This window comes from Stenella coeruleoalba, assembly GCF_951394435.1.
Source record: "Stenella coeruleoalba genome assembly, contig: scaffold_500, whole genome shotgun sequence".
NCBI classification, from domain to species: Eukaryota; Metazoa; Chordata; class Mammalia; order Artiodactyla; family Delphinidae; genus Stenella; species Stenella coeruleoalba.
In genome coordinates this window covers 69,066-83,146 of record NW_027645967.1, presented here as the reverse complement: position 1 = coordinate 83,146, position 14,081 = coordinate 69,066, and the positions used below count along the sequence as shown (strand labels likewise).

General features: G+C 40.8%; 1 protein-coding gene across 1 annotated transcript in view; it reads right to left on the bottom strand.

Moving 5' to 3' along the window:
* Positions 1–3: 3 nt before the first annotated feature.
* LOC307181426 (UDP-N-acetylglucosamine--peptide N-acetylglucosaminyltransferase 110 kDa subunit-like) overlaps positions 4–14,081 on the bottom strand; it is a 34,107-nt gene continuing 20,029 nt past the window's right edge. Inside the window, exon 4 of the mRNA XM_079946628.1 lies at positions 4–5,097. Coding sequence (XP_079802754.1) covers positions 1,948–5,097 — 3,150 coding nt within the window. The 3' untranslated portion in view covers positions 4–1,947. The remainder of the gene's footprint in view (positions 5,098–14,081) is intronic.

Below are 14,081 nucleotides of genomic sequence, written 5' to 3'. Positions count from 1 at the left end.
TTTACTGGTGGCCACACATATTTTGCATAAGCGTTCTCTTACCTGCACTTTCTTTTTCTTTTAATTGCCTTCACGCTTCAGGTCCCTGTTCGAGTGCCACTTGCCGCGGACCAGCCGGAGAAAGAGGATCTCACCGCCCAGGGTCAGAAGGGAAGGGGTAAGGAACTGAAGTAGCACCGACGGGTGGGATCAGAAGGATCAAGACAACTGATGGTTGCAAGGCAAATTGTATTATGCTACAGTTGCAGATTATCTAGACTAGAAATCGGAAGGTTGCCAGATGGTGGTTTACATTATCTACAGACTGTCTCGGCTCAAGATAAACTTCCCTGGGAGGAAACCCATAAACCCAGAAGCATCAAAAATAACCTGCATGTGCAGGGGGGAGACAGCTTGCTTGTCTCATTTTACATTCTTTCTGATCTCTGGGCCCTGGTGATTTATCTCCCATGGAATGGAACAAGGAGGGGAACAAGTAGGGACAGTCCCTTCGAGCAGCGGCCGCATGCCTGGCATGTCCTTACCTGCCCTCAAGGCTGACTGCTTCCCACACGTATGTTGCCTTGTTTAAGCCTCAAGCCCTCGATCCTTTGTTGAAATACAATAATTTCATTCCTATGGTTTTCAATACCAAAAACTCAACCTCCAGGAGGGCTAAAGTCTAATTTGTACTCCAAACCAAGTAGCAGTGCAGTTCGCTACTACTGAGACTGAATCCATAAAGACTTCAAGACCACGTCCAGAAGACAAGTTATTATATATAATACCCTAGAAGGTCTGAAACATAATTATCATATACATAGCTGGTCCTTCAGAGCTTTTTACCTATAACATGTTTTTTGATGAAAGTTATTTAATGTACTGGAGATAACTGTGACTTACTGATCAAATATTTGAATACTTATACTTACCTGGGATTTCATTTCTGCTGAAAGAAAAAGGAAGAACAGGACTCACTAAAACAAACAAACAAACATTAGAAATGAAAGTAAAAATCTTAACACACACCATCACTTTTGGAAGCAGCATAGAGGGGCAGTCAACGGTAAAACACTGGTGAAATAGGTCAACACTCTAGGCCAAAAATCCATTATTATTATCATCAGTGACAGTACCACAACTGTGCCCTTCAGAATTAATAATCACTCCTAAGAATCTTCATTTGGCACCAGATGATGCGGTTAAGAGAAACACTCTGGGAGGTTTTGAATCAGACTTGTTTTTTTGTTAGCCAAGTTACAGGAGAATTTTTAAAGTGGGGGGAAGGGAAGAAGGAAACGGACCAGGAAAAGAATTTAAGCCATCATCTATAAACCAACAAAGCACTGATAGTTCCGAACATTATGTCAGACACTAAAATGACTGATATAAGCTCAAGTGGTTTACAAAACCTATAAAAAGACTACACCAGCAAAGTCCCCATTTATCTGTAGAGTTCAGAAACTAAAACAAGGAATATTTTAGCTTAAAAGCTTATCTCAAGAGAATCATACACACTTCACATGAATAAAAATACCTGAAACCAAACATTTTTAAAAGCTCCAATACCCAAAATATAAAGAAAAATATTAATTCAGAAGACTCAATCAATCCATGATAATCACAAAACGGCTGGGCAATCTCTATCTCCCTTCCACACTAACCATCCATCCCATGGAAGACCAAGGGAGATCAGACCTTCCAGACTTACCTTCCAGACCTTCCAGACACCTGGCTGCTGCAAAATTCTATGGAGACTCCTTGTGGAACAGCAGTTTCCCATCTCTTGTGTCTCTCCCTATCATGATCATGATCATGCAGGAAGCAAGTCTGGCTGTGCTATTTCTTATCATTGTCTGTCACCCATCTGCAGCATGGTATTGTACAGATAAGGAAAAAGTAGTTCCCTTTCCCCCAGAAGGTTGAGGCTCAGGTACAGGGTAATTCTCCTGTGCACACAGTCATTATTTAGGCCGACTCAGTGACTTCAACAGGCTTAATCATGTGATCAGGTTTGTTGCCAGCTGCGTAATGCTCCCACATCTGTAGATAGAGCCGCTCTAGGTCCATTGTGTATTGCTTGGTGTTGAACAGAGGGCTAGATGTTCTCTGCTTCCAGACTTTGCCACGAATTTTCTTCAGGTATTCTAGATCAGTTCCCAGTTTCACAGCTATGTCTTCATATTCTTGTCTATTTTGAGCAATAAGCTCAAGACAGCCTAAACAAGTGAGCTGGGAAGCTGCAACTCGGGAAGCAAGAGTCTCTCCTGGCATAGTCACCACGGGTGTCCCTGACCAAAGGACATCCATCCCTGTGGTGTGTCCATTACAGAGTGGAGTGTCCAAGCAGACATCAGCCAGCTGGCCTCTCCGAACATGTTCCTCTTTAGGAGCAACAGGTGAAAAAATGATACGGTTCTGGGGAAGGCCCATATTTTGTGCATACTGTTGAATATTAGGTTCTCCTACTGCTGGAAAACGCAACAGCCACAGTACACTATTGGGAACACGCTTCAGAATATTTGCCCACATCTGCAAAGTAGATGGGTCAATTTTATATAACTGATTGAAGTTACAGTACACAATGGCATCTTCCGGTAACCCGTACTGAGAACGTGTGGTTACAATAATGGTACGGGGAACCTCCTCTCCAGTGGCAGCCTTAATGTTGATCTGGGTAGTTGCCAGTCCATTGCTAAGACTGAATCCATTAATTGTTATCTGAATTTGTCCTCTGTTAATCATTTCAATAACTGCCTCTGCAATAGTATTCATAGGAATGACAGGCATATTAAGAGCCGTATTACTGCTGTCTGCGTTGTCTCCTCCATCAGGACATTTCATCTTGACAATCTGCACATCTGGGAGACTATCAAGAAATGCTTTGAGGTCGATGCCGTTCAGCACAATCCGATTGTCATAAATGTGCCCATTGGACTGAAAATCGATGACTGCCTTCTTCTTCAGGTGAGGGAACATATTAGCATGATCGCCAATAAAGAAAGTATGGGGCATATAAGCCAGTTTCTCAGAATACTGCTCAGCAACTTCAGCAGGTGAAGTTTCCTGATCAGTGATGATATAATCCATGAAAAACACGCCACTGGTCCCAGGGTAGCCCAGCCACATTGCCTGAATAGGAGCTGGCCTGAGAGCAAAGAGTTCATTTCGAGCACCCCTGGTATAACCATTCATATTTACAAGGATATGTATACCATCTTGATGGATGCGATCAGCTGCTTTCCCATTGCATGGAATCTGAGAAAGATCAATGAAATGATGGGCTTCTGCCATCACCTTCGCTCGGAAGTTTGTGCCATCATCTGGGCTCAGGGCATAACAGAATACCTCAAATTTATCAGGATTGTGCATGCCTGGAATAGACTGCATAAGATGAGAAGTAGGATGATTCCCAAAGTCAGAACTCACGTATCCTACACGCAGTCGACCATCACTGAGCTTCAAGTCTTTTGGATGTTCGTACGGTGGTTTATGAAGGACACCGATCTCATCCAAGCAGAGGTTCCCGTGGCTCTCAGCAATAGCCTTCCTGAAGCCATGAGAAAGAGGATAGAGCATACTATGATGAGGCTGCACAGAAGGCAACCTATTCTTCTCCAGCTGGTCAGCCACAATGCTGACCAACTTCTTCATTCGCTCATCATAGTCTGTCCAATCACAGACAATCTGCAGGCAATGAGCCAAATCACAATAAGCGTCAGGAAAATCAGGTTCAAGCTTCAGAGCAGTGCGATAAGAAGCAATTGCTTCTGGAATATTCCCTGAATACTTGTGAATGGAAGCCAGATTGCTGTGGGCATCCGCAAGTGCAGGGTTAATCTGAATGGCACGAGTATAACACTGCAAGGCTCCCTGAACATCCTGCATCTCCTTTAGAGTGTTTCCCATGTTACAGTAGGCATCAGCAAAGGTAGGACTGATTCGAACAGCCTCCTTATAATGCATCAGAGCTTCCTGCAGTTTTCCCTGCTGCTGCAATACACTTGCTAAATTTGAATGGGCAACAGCAAACTCTGGGAAGACTTCTAATGCTTTACAGTACAAGCGAACTGCCTCTTCAATGTTCCCCTGGTCTCCTTTGATATTGGCTAGGTTATTCAGAGAGTCTGCATGGGTGGGACACAGCCGCAGAGCTGTATTATAACAATCTTCTGCTTCGGCAACACTGCCCTTCTCTTCCAGAGCGTTGGCTAGGTTGCAGTAAGCATCAGGGAAATGTGGTTGCAATTCAATAGCTCGCCTGTAGGTGTCTATTGCCAGATCTATCAGGCCTTGCTCATAGTATACACAAGCCAGGTTGGCATGTACCACTGCATGATTTGGGCTCAAGCTTAGGGCACAAAGGTAAGCTGCCACAGCTCTGTCAAAAATCCGTGCCTCTTTCAAGACATTTCCTAAATTGATATAAGCATCCAGAAAATTGGGGTCAAGCGTGACAGCCTTTTCAAAGTGATGAATTGCAAGCCAAATCTCCCCTTGTGCATTGAAAACACAGCCAAGATTACTCCAAGCTACTGCAAAGTTCGGTTGCGTCTCCATTGCTTTCAAATAACATGCCTTGGCTCCTTCCAAGCGACCCAGGGCTTTGAGCAGGTTCCCCAGGTCACTGCGAACACAGTACAAATCAGGATTGCACTGAAGAGCAGAGACGTAAGCTTGTACTGCCCCTTCCATGTCGCCTGCTGCTACCAAAGCGGCTGCCAGGTTAATATAACCATCGATGAAATCTGGTTTGAGATGCAATGCATGCCGGTAATGCTCAATTGCTTCCTGCAACTGCCCTCTTTCCTTGTACACATTCCCCAAATTCGAATAGGCTTCTGCCAGAAGAGGGTTCTGTTTAATTGCCAGAGTACTAAAGTGGGCAGATCTGTCCAGCCTTCGACACTGGAAGTGTAGAGATGAAAGTAATAAAAGTACTCCAGTATTGTCTGGCTCTTGTCTCCACAGCTGCATGCAGTGTCTCTCAGCTGCCTCAAAATCTCCTGCCTGATACTCTCGATGTACCAACTCAGCTAACCCTTGGAAGGAAAGCATACGTTTCGTTGGTTCTGTGCTGTCGGCCACGTTGCCCACAGAAGACGCCATCTGGAGCTTCTGGAGAGAGTGAGAAAAGGGGGTAATTGAGTCCCGCTGCCGCCACTACTGGCAAGAATGTTTCTAGAGGTAGCAAATATGAGGGCAGCAGCCGTACCACTGCTTTGGCAGGCTTAAGCGGCGGCGACAGTTACAGGCACCGAACCTTAGGAACTCTGGTTGGCCATCTACCTCTCACGCTCTTGACATCTTAATTCTTAACCCTGCCCTCTTCCACCATTTTTCTCCTAATCAGGGAATAAAAATTACCTATACACTTGCCTTAGAAGAAATCAAAAGTCAGTAGTCCAAACACTTTTTAAAGTTTTGTTTTCTGTCCAGTTGGAAAGGAAATACATGATTGACTTTACTTCATCATTCATATAGTCAATGTGGAAAACATTAGGGCCGTGAATTTCAATACAGTAAGATCAGAAAATTTTAAATTGGCCTTCCCAAACCACTAATAAGTAACCAATGTTGTATATAATGCTAAAATCTTAGAGACTGAGTTTGATATTTTAAAAGTTCTGAAAAGATTAGCTAATTTCTCCTCATCATACTTCTCATGCCTCAAACCTGAGTATTACTTTTTTAAAATTAAATTTATTTATCTTTATTTATTTATTTTTATTTTGGCTGCATTGGGTCTTCAATGCTGCGTGCAGACTTTCTCTAGTTGTGGCGAGCGGGGGCTACTCTTTGTTGCGGTGCCTGGGCTTCTCATCACAGCAGCTTCTATTGTTCTTCCACAACTCTATGGGTTCCTTTTTAGGTCCTATGAAGAACCCTAGAAATTAGTTCATGGAATTATAAGTTTTTGCAAAATTGTCAAAGGTGGGATATTTTAACTTCCATCAGGTAAGACCAGCGTCTCTTTCTTTGCCAATTTTCCTTCTATCATATTCCGCTATGTTGGATCATATTGGAATGGCCACAGGCTTTTTTGAAATCTGGCTAAGGAGATTTTCTTTTTTCTGTGGTACGCGGGCCTCTCACTGTTGTGGCCTCTCCCGTTGTGGAGCACAGGCTCTGGACGCACAGGCTCAGCGGCCATGGCTCACGGGCCTAGCCGCTCCGCGGCATGTGGGATCTTCCCGGACCGGGACACGAACCTGTGTCCCCTGCGTCGGCAGGTGGACTCTCAACCACTGCGCCACCAGGGAAGCCCTAAGGAGATGTTTTAAGTGAGGCTATTATGTGATTTTCAGACACCGCCATATGTAATTGACTATATACTATCGCATTACAGGAATAACTTCCAGTACTCATACTGACTACTCTACTGACTTAACCTAGCACAAGACACAGAAGCATAAGGACAAAACCCACCTTACAATATAGCCATGTCTTGCACTTCACAGCTCTCAAAGCATGTGCGTTTGAAGAAGAAAAAAACAACTGAAAAGTACAAAACCAGAAGCTAATCTGTGGAAAATTATTTCAATCATCAGGCATGTGAAAGATAAGTCAAAGATTCAGTTCTCATCAATGCTTAGTCAAAATGGAAATTTTCTTCTGTCAAGAATATACTCCAGGGGCTTCCCTGATGGCGCAGTGGTTAAGAAGCCGCCTGCCAATGCAGGGGACAAGGGTTCGAGTCCTGGTCCGGGAAGATCCCACATGTCACGGAGCAACTAAGCCGGTGTGCCACAACTACGGAACCTGCGCTCTAGAGCCCATGAGCCACGACTACTGAGCCTGCGAGCCACAACTACTGAAGCCTCCGTGCCTAGCACCCATGCTCTGCAACAAGAGAAGCCACCGCAATGAGAAGCCTGTGCACCGCAACGAAGAGTAGCCCCCAGTCCCTGCAAGTAGAGAAAGCCTGCGCACAGCAACGAAGACCCAACACAGCCAAAAATAAATAAATGAATGAATGAATGAATGAATGAATGAATGAATGAATATACTCCATCAACAATGTGTGTAATGGAATGGTATGAATGAGTATTTTATCAGAATCCCTGTAATGCACAAACCTATAGCAGTACTGAGATCAGTAATGCATTTATAATAGTAAATACTTATGAGGAAGTAATCCATAGAGGTTTTCTCAAAGTTAACAATGAAAATGAATGTGACATTATCAATAATAAATTGTGAAGCTGAAATAAACTTTTCTAAACTATTAATAACTAGAAGCAAATTCTAATCAACCATGCTACAAGAAATCTATGTCTAAAAACTACGAAGTTTATTTCTTAAAATTTTATTTCGAAAATACATAAACTGTCGTATGAGGAGGCAGTTAAAGAATATATAGCTAAAACAGTGGGGGAAAAGTTTTATAGAGACACATCTGGCAGTAGTTAATTTTTAAATGTCATTTTTCTAGATTTTGTGACACCTATAGTATTGATATTTGAAAGCATTTAAAAAATTGTAATTTGAAGATTTGCTACTTCCAGGTAGAATAAAATATTTTGAAGCAAAACAACGTTTCCACTGAGAAAAACAAAAAAAGCCAAATAAAATAGCCAGCATTCAATCAAAAAGTTCTAGACAAACCAAGAGATAGAATCATATGGCTAAAACTCTAAGAACAGATAATACAAAAATATTTACATAAGATATTGTGTGTCTTTATCAGGAAAAGTCTTTATCAAGAAAAGACTTTAAAATCATCAGAATTAATATTATATTTTATTTATTTGTATATTATATTTATATATAGATATTTATATATTTATATAAAGAACTTAAAGATAAAGCCCTAGTTAAGGCAGTGACAATAGCAGTAGCAGTGGGAGTGAAAAGAAATGGTTATATTCAAGCATATTTTGTCAGGAAAAGTCCATGATCAAATGTCTGACTGCATACATGGGATGGATAGACGGAGTGGGAAAAATCAAAGTTAACTATAGAGGTTCTAGTGAAGATGGGGTTGCCGTCACCCAACCCAAGGGGCTGCGATCATCCCCAAGGTCTAGGAGACTCAAAGGGAAGGTCATGGTCAGAGGCAAAGTTAATTGGTGGGAAAATAAGACTCCCAGTCTCTCCATCTCCTTATACCAGTTTTTTTTGTAACATCTTTATTGGAGTATAATTGCTTTACAATGGTGTGTTAGTTTCTGCTTTATAACAAAGTAAATCAGTTATACATATGTCCCCATATCTCCTCCCTCTTGCATCTCCCTCCCTCCCACCCTCCCTATCCCACCCCTCTAGGTGGTCACAAAGCACCGAGCGAGCGCATCTCCCTGTGCTATGCGGAAGCTTCCCACTAGCTATCTATTCCTTATACCAGTTTTGTTTTTCTGCTCATATACGTAGCAGCATTTCATTCAAGGGGAAAGTCATTGATCTGACTGGTCAAATTAAACAACATAGTTCAAGGCACATTTACAGTGGTTAGTTCCTCTACAATTTAGAAAGTCACATTCATAATTTCCCTCTTCCTACACCGCGGAACACATTGGCCATTCCTCCAAAGTTTCCACTCCACAGAGTGGACCAGAGATGACGTGAGCCCAGAACTGAGAGCTTGGCATGAGATGGTGCCAGCCCCACGTAGAGCTCTGGCATAAATTATAACCCAACCCAGCTCTACAGAGAGCTCTGCATGGAATCCTGGGAGTAAACTCAGCCATAATAATGGGATTCTGTTTTTCATTTGCTTTTCTTCCTTGCTTAACTTTCCCTGGCCACTCTGACAAACAAACTTTCAGGCATTCCTGGGCCACTCACTAACTTTATTCCATTTAATCTCATCCAGATTCCCAAGAAAATTACTAACTATAAGGAGGGAAATTTGGAACATGGTAAGTGTTAGATGCCTGAAATATACAGGTCATTGAATCCAGTTAAGTAGCAAATTATCTGGATCTCAAATATGCCAGTAGAATAACAGACTAAGCTCAATTTAATGTACTCTTACTGGAGACACACGTAAATTCTGGGTCAATTTTGAAAAAGTTAAAAGGACATAGCTGAGATTAAAAGAAAGAAAGGAACACCTGCGTGTTTCAGAAAGTAACAGAGAAATTAAATCCAGAGAAAGAAGAGCGGACTGATGTCTGTGGGTTCCGTTCCTTAGTATAGGCCTTATGTAAATAGGGGCTGGAGCTAGAAATCTAACATTACCTTGAGGCCAGGAATTTATAGACTCAGGATGGAACAATATTGAGAAGTTGGTACAGATATCCTACAGAAATTTCATGAGGAACTGCTTAGTCCATTAAGAGGGCCAAGGGCGGTGGTGAGGAAGATTGATATCTCTTGAAAACCTTCAGGTACAGAAAACATCAACACCTCTGAAAAGTAGGCCTCTCCTTCCCAGCGTTGTGATGGCCAGGTTGTCACTAACCTGTAAGGCCCTGTATGAATCAGAAACTGCAAGGAGAGTAATTCAAAGAAAAACAGATGCAGGATGGGTGTGGCAATAAATCCTAGGACCCTATCAGAAACAAAATTAAAACCACTCTAAAGGGAAATTTTAACAAACCAGAGCAGATAGTATCCTAACCAGAATAGAATAATAATTTTGAGGAAGTTACTTTAGTTATTTAAGTAATATTCAACATCCAGAGCAAAATTCCCTTAAGTACTGTACTGGTGGAAACTAGGCAGCACTATGGAGACAATAAAAAGGTGTTTACCATCAAAAAACATCAAGGTAAGAAAGATAATGTCTAATTTTTAATTATCCTGTGGTTTATTGAAATCTTTTGGAAACCCAAAATAGAGAAAACCTAGCAGGCAATGAAGACTTAAATATTTAGAGATTTATCAACTCATCTATAAAAGCTTTATTAATCTCTTCTTTTAATACCACTCCTGAGAGGTATAAATGTGTCCAGTGATAGGGTTGAAGAAGCCTGAGAGAATTTCAATTGTTTACTATTCTTGGTCAGCTATTAAGACCGTTCAGGAGCATCTTGATTTTCATGGCATCATCCAACAAAAAGCAGGATATTTTACAGAAAGTCCTGGTCCACTTTTTGGCTTGCTTTTGTGTTTACGTTTTTGGTTTTCTCACATTGGGCGGTACATTAGGCTACCTATTGCACACTCCCTCATTCATGCATGCATTCATTCAAACAATATTTACTGAGTTGAGATATTTAATTAACACCCAATAAATGATGTTTAGATGAATGAATGCGCTTTTTATCAAAGTAAGTGTAAGTACTGAGAAAAATTACAGAATGTATGATCCCAGCCCCACAAAAGCGTATAATTGTGTTGAGGATATAACATATGCTGGTGAAATAACTAATATATCATATTGGACAGTTTCTAAGTTCAAAAATGAGTTTTTGTAAATAATCAGAGCCTAAGGAGGACAAAGAAGGGACAGTTCATTATGGGTTGAGTCTATCAATAAATGTACATTTCAGATGAGATTTGAGATTGACCTTAAAGAAAGAAGAGGACTTAGATATATGAACAGAGAACAAAAAAGGCATGGTGATAGCATGTGCATGGATAGTGTGGCCAATATTTATGTTCTTCATTAAAGACAGTCAGAGATAACCCAAATGTAACTGTTTCCATGGGTCCATTCTCAGTATCCAAACAAAACAGCAAATCCTATCTTAGTAAAACTAATGAAAAACACAGTCTTTAACAAAGACATTGTGAAGGAAAGGGGGAGAGAAAGGCTTGCGTCCCACACCACACAACAAAACTTATTTAATTATTTGTTTCATTTTCTCCTTCTGAAAATTTCCTCTCCCTCTCTCTGTATGTCTCTCTTCTCCCACCACATCTGACCACACTCTACCAGCCACCTTTCCAGATCTTCCCAGAACTCTCCTAGTTTCATTATGCCACAAGTTAAACATCTCACAGGTCTCCAGGATGCATCCTCATCACTTATTCCACAAAGACAAACAAAGGACACTTCTCAGGATCAAGTTTCTTGGAAGGAAGAGGCCACGAGGAGTGATTATAAATAATATAAGGTGGAGAGCAGTGACTTAAAATACCATTTTTCCTCTTAGAATGTGAATACAGGGAACTTTGGGAAACTAGAAAATCTGGAAAGGATTCATTGATAATTATTTATTTTCAATGAATAAAATAAAATGTAATAATACGGCTAAACTCTGACAGATTAACTTTTTCAGAAGTTGCTTTCACACACCTTCACTATTGGGATGTTTCATAAACACATCTTTCTTCTTTCTTTGCAGATACTGGCACCAAACTTTCAAACAATAAGAACCTTCCCATAAGTCCCTTGCCAGGCAAGATTAAGGTATAACAATCCAAACAGATTTTTGAAGAAGATAACTGGTTGAAAGCACAGGAAAAGAGCTGGGTTTCTCTTTTTCAACAGTCACATAATGAGTAATGTGGGAATTGGTTTACAAAGTCTCTCTCCATGAGGGGCTAAGGTTAAGATTAGAACTTCTGAGGCCAGAAGAGCAAAATAACTACAACAACACACATATTTTCAAGAGCCGCCCTTTGGATGTGAGGGATTGATTTTTCCCACGCTTTCTTCAGCAGCCCAACTGGTGTCTTTAGTAAATGACATAAGAGAATACAGTGTGGCCAAGAAGGCTTAGATTTCCTTAGCCCCAAGTCAGATATTCTCAAGTGACTGTCCACTCAAATTAAAAAGAGAGATTTACAAGAGGAAACTGGATACAACTGAGTGTACTTTTATTTCAACCCTTTACCTGAATGTTTTGTTTTGATTTCAGTTCTCCACTGAAGTTGCCTACATTAATATATTTTTAAGAACATTTCCTTAAGTTGAAGTATTCATTCAGTCTATTCATTTACTATAATTGAGAAAAGCCAAATGACTTAGGCAAATTCATTTCTATATTGCCACAGCAGTGTATTGTGAACTAAATGACACCTGGCAGTTCTTTACTCAGATACTAACTCAATTAGAAGGCAGAACAAGGATACCTACCCATTCAGGGAAGGAAAGGTCACCTAGCCTCTGTAGCTGTCTTAGGTCTCTTATCATCACAGTAACAAACTGAAGACTAAAAACCATACGATCATCTCAATAGATGCAGAAAAAGCTTTTGAAAAAATTCAATATCCATTCATGGTAAAAACTCTCCAGAAAGTGGGCACAGAGGGAACATACCTCAACATAATAAAGGCCATATATGACAAGCCCATAGCTAACATACTCAATGGTGAAAAGCTGAAAGCATTTCCCCTAAGATCAGGAACAAGACAAGGATGCCCACTCTCACCACTTTTATTGAACAGAGTTTTGCAAGTCCTAGCCACAGCAATCAGACAAGAAAAAATAAATAAAAGGACTCCAAAATGGAAAGGAAAAAGTAGAACTGTCACTGTTTGCAGATGGCATGATACATAGAAAATCTGAACGACACCATCAAAAAACTATTCGAGCTCAAACATGAACTTGGTAAATTTGCAGGATACAACAGATTTCTATATATAAATTTTGTATTTCCATACACTCACAGTGAACTATCAGAAAGAGAAATTAAGGAAACAATCCCATTTACAATTGCATAAAAAAGAATAAAATACATAAGAATAAACCTGCCTAAGGAGGTAAAAGACCTGTACCCAGGAAACTATATGACACTCATAAAAGAAATGAAAGATGACACAACCAGCTGGAAAGATATACCATGGTCACGGATTGGAAGAATTAATATTGTTAAAATGACCATCATACCCAAGGACATCTACGCATTCAATGCAGTCTGTATCAACATATCAAGGGCATTTTCCACAGACCTAGAACAAATAATTTTAAAGTTTGTATGGAAACACAAAAGATCCTGAATAGCTAAAACAGTCTTGAGAAAGAAGAACACAACTGGAGGAATCATGCTCCCTGGCTTCAGACTGTGCTACAAACCTACAGTAATCAAAACAGTATGGTACCGGCACAAAAACATCCATCACTGGAACAGAATAGAGAGCCCAGAAAGAAACCCATGCACTTATGGTCAATGAATCTATGACAAAGGAGGCAAGAATATGCAATGGAGAAAAGTCTGGGCTTCCTTAGGGATGGTTTCATCAATTAATTTGTTTTCTTAAATGGACCATACTTTTCCATGTCTTCGTATACCTTGTGAGTTTTTTGGTTGAACATTTGGCTTTCAAATATTGTAATGTGGTGTCTATGGAAATCAGATTCTCCCACTTTCCCAGGGTTTTCTGAGCTTTTGATTGTTGAAGGCTGTAGTAGTCTGTTTGTTTAGGGACCTTTCCAAACTAGTTTTGCAATGACTGTACCCCTTATCGTATGTAGGCACTGAAGTCTCTGTTCCTTTAGTTCATGTTTAGCTAATGTTTTGACAGAGATGTCCTTGAATTCCTGCACCTAAGACAAACAAAAACAAATATACACAAGCACATCCACATGCACACTCAAAACCACACACCTCTCCCCATTGTGCAGATTGCTGGATCACTCCTTCAACATTTAGCTGACCTGCACTGAGGTCAGGGCTCAGCCCATGGTAAAAGCTTAGAGACTCCTCTGGTGTTTTCAGAACATGCATCTTATCTTGAGTACGCATGTGGCTTTCTTAATTTCTCTGGACACATGTGTACTTTTTGTATGTTCTAAGTTCCCAAAGAATCTCCCCCAACTTTTGCTCCTGCATCTTATGTGGTCTATTGTATTTCAATGCACAGTCTTCTGCCCCAGCCATCTGTGCTTTGTCAGTTCACCTTGCACTTTTTTTGAGCAATGACCGCTGCTTTTCCAGACTGTGTTCCAGGTTAGCTAAGACAGAGATAAGCATCTTGTGTCAGTCCTTCAGGTAGCTCCCAGACAGGTTAGAACAGATACACATAATAATCCGAGAGTATGGGCTCTTCTGCTCCCTCCTGAAGCAGGATTGAGGGCCCCATACTACGAATGGTCTGCTGCTACTTTAAGACTATCACTGCGTTAAGACCCCACCACTTTAAGACCATCACTACACTAACAGTAGATGGGGCAAGGGCAAGTAAAAATGCCACAAAGCTTTCCTGCCATTTTCCAATTGCCTCTTCCCTGGTTCAGTATGTGTTTGGTTGCTGTAAATCTTTGCCTG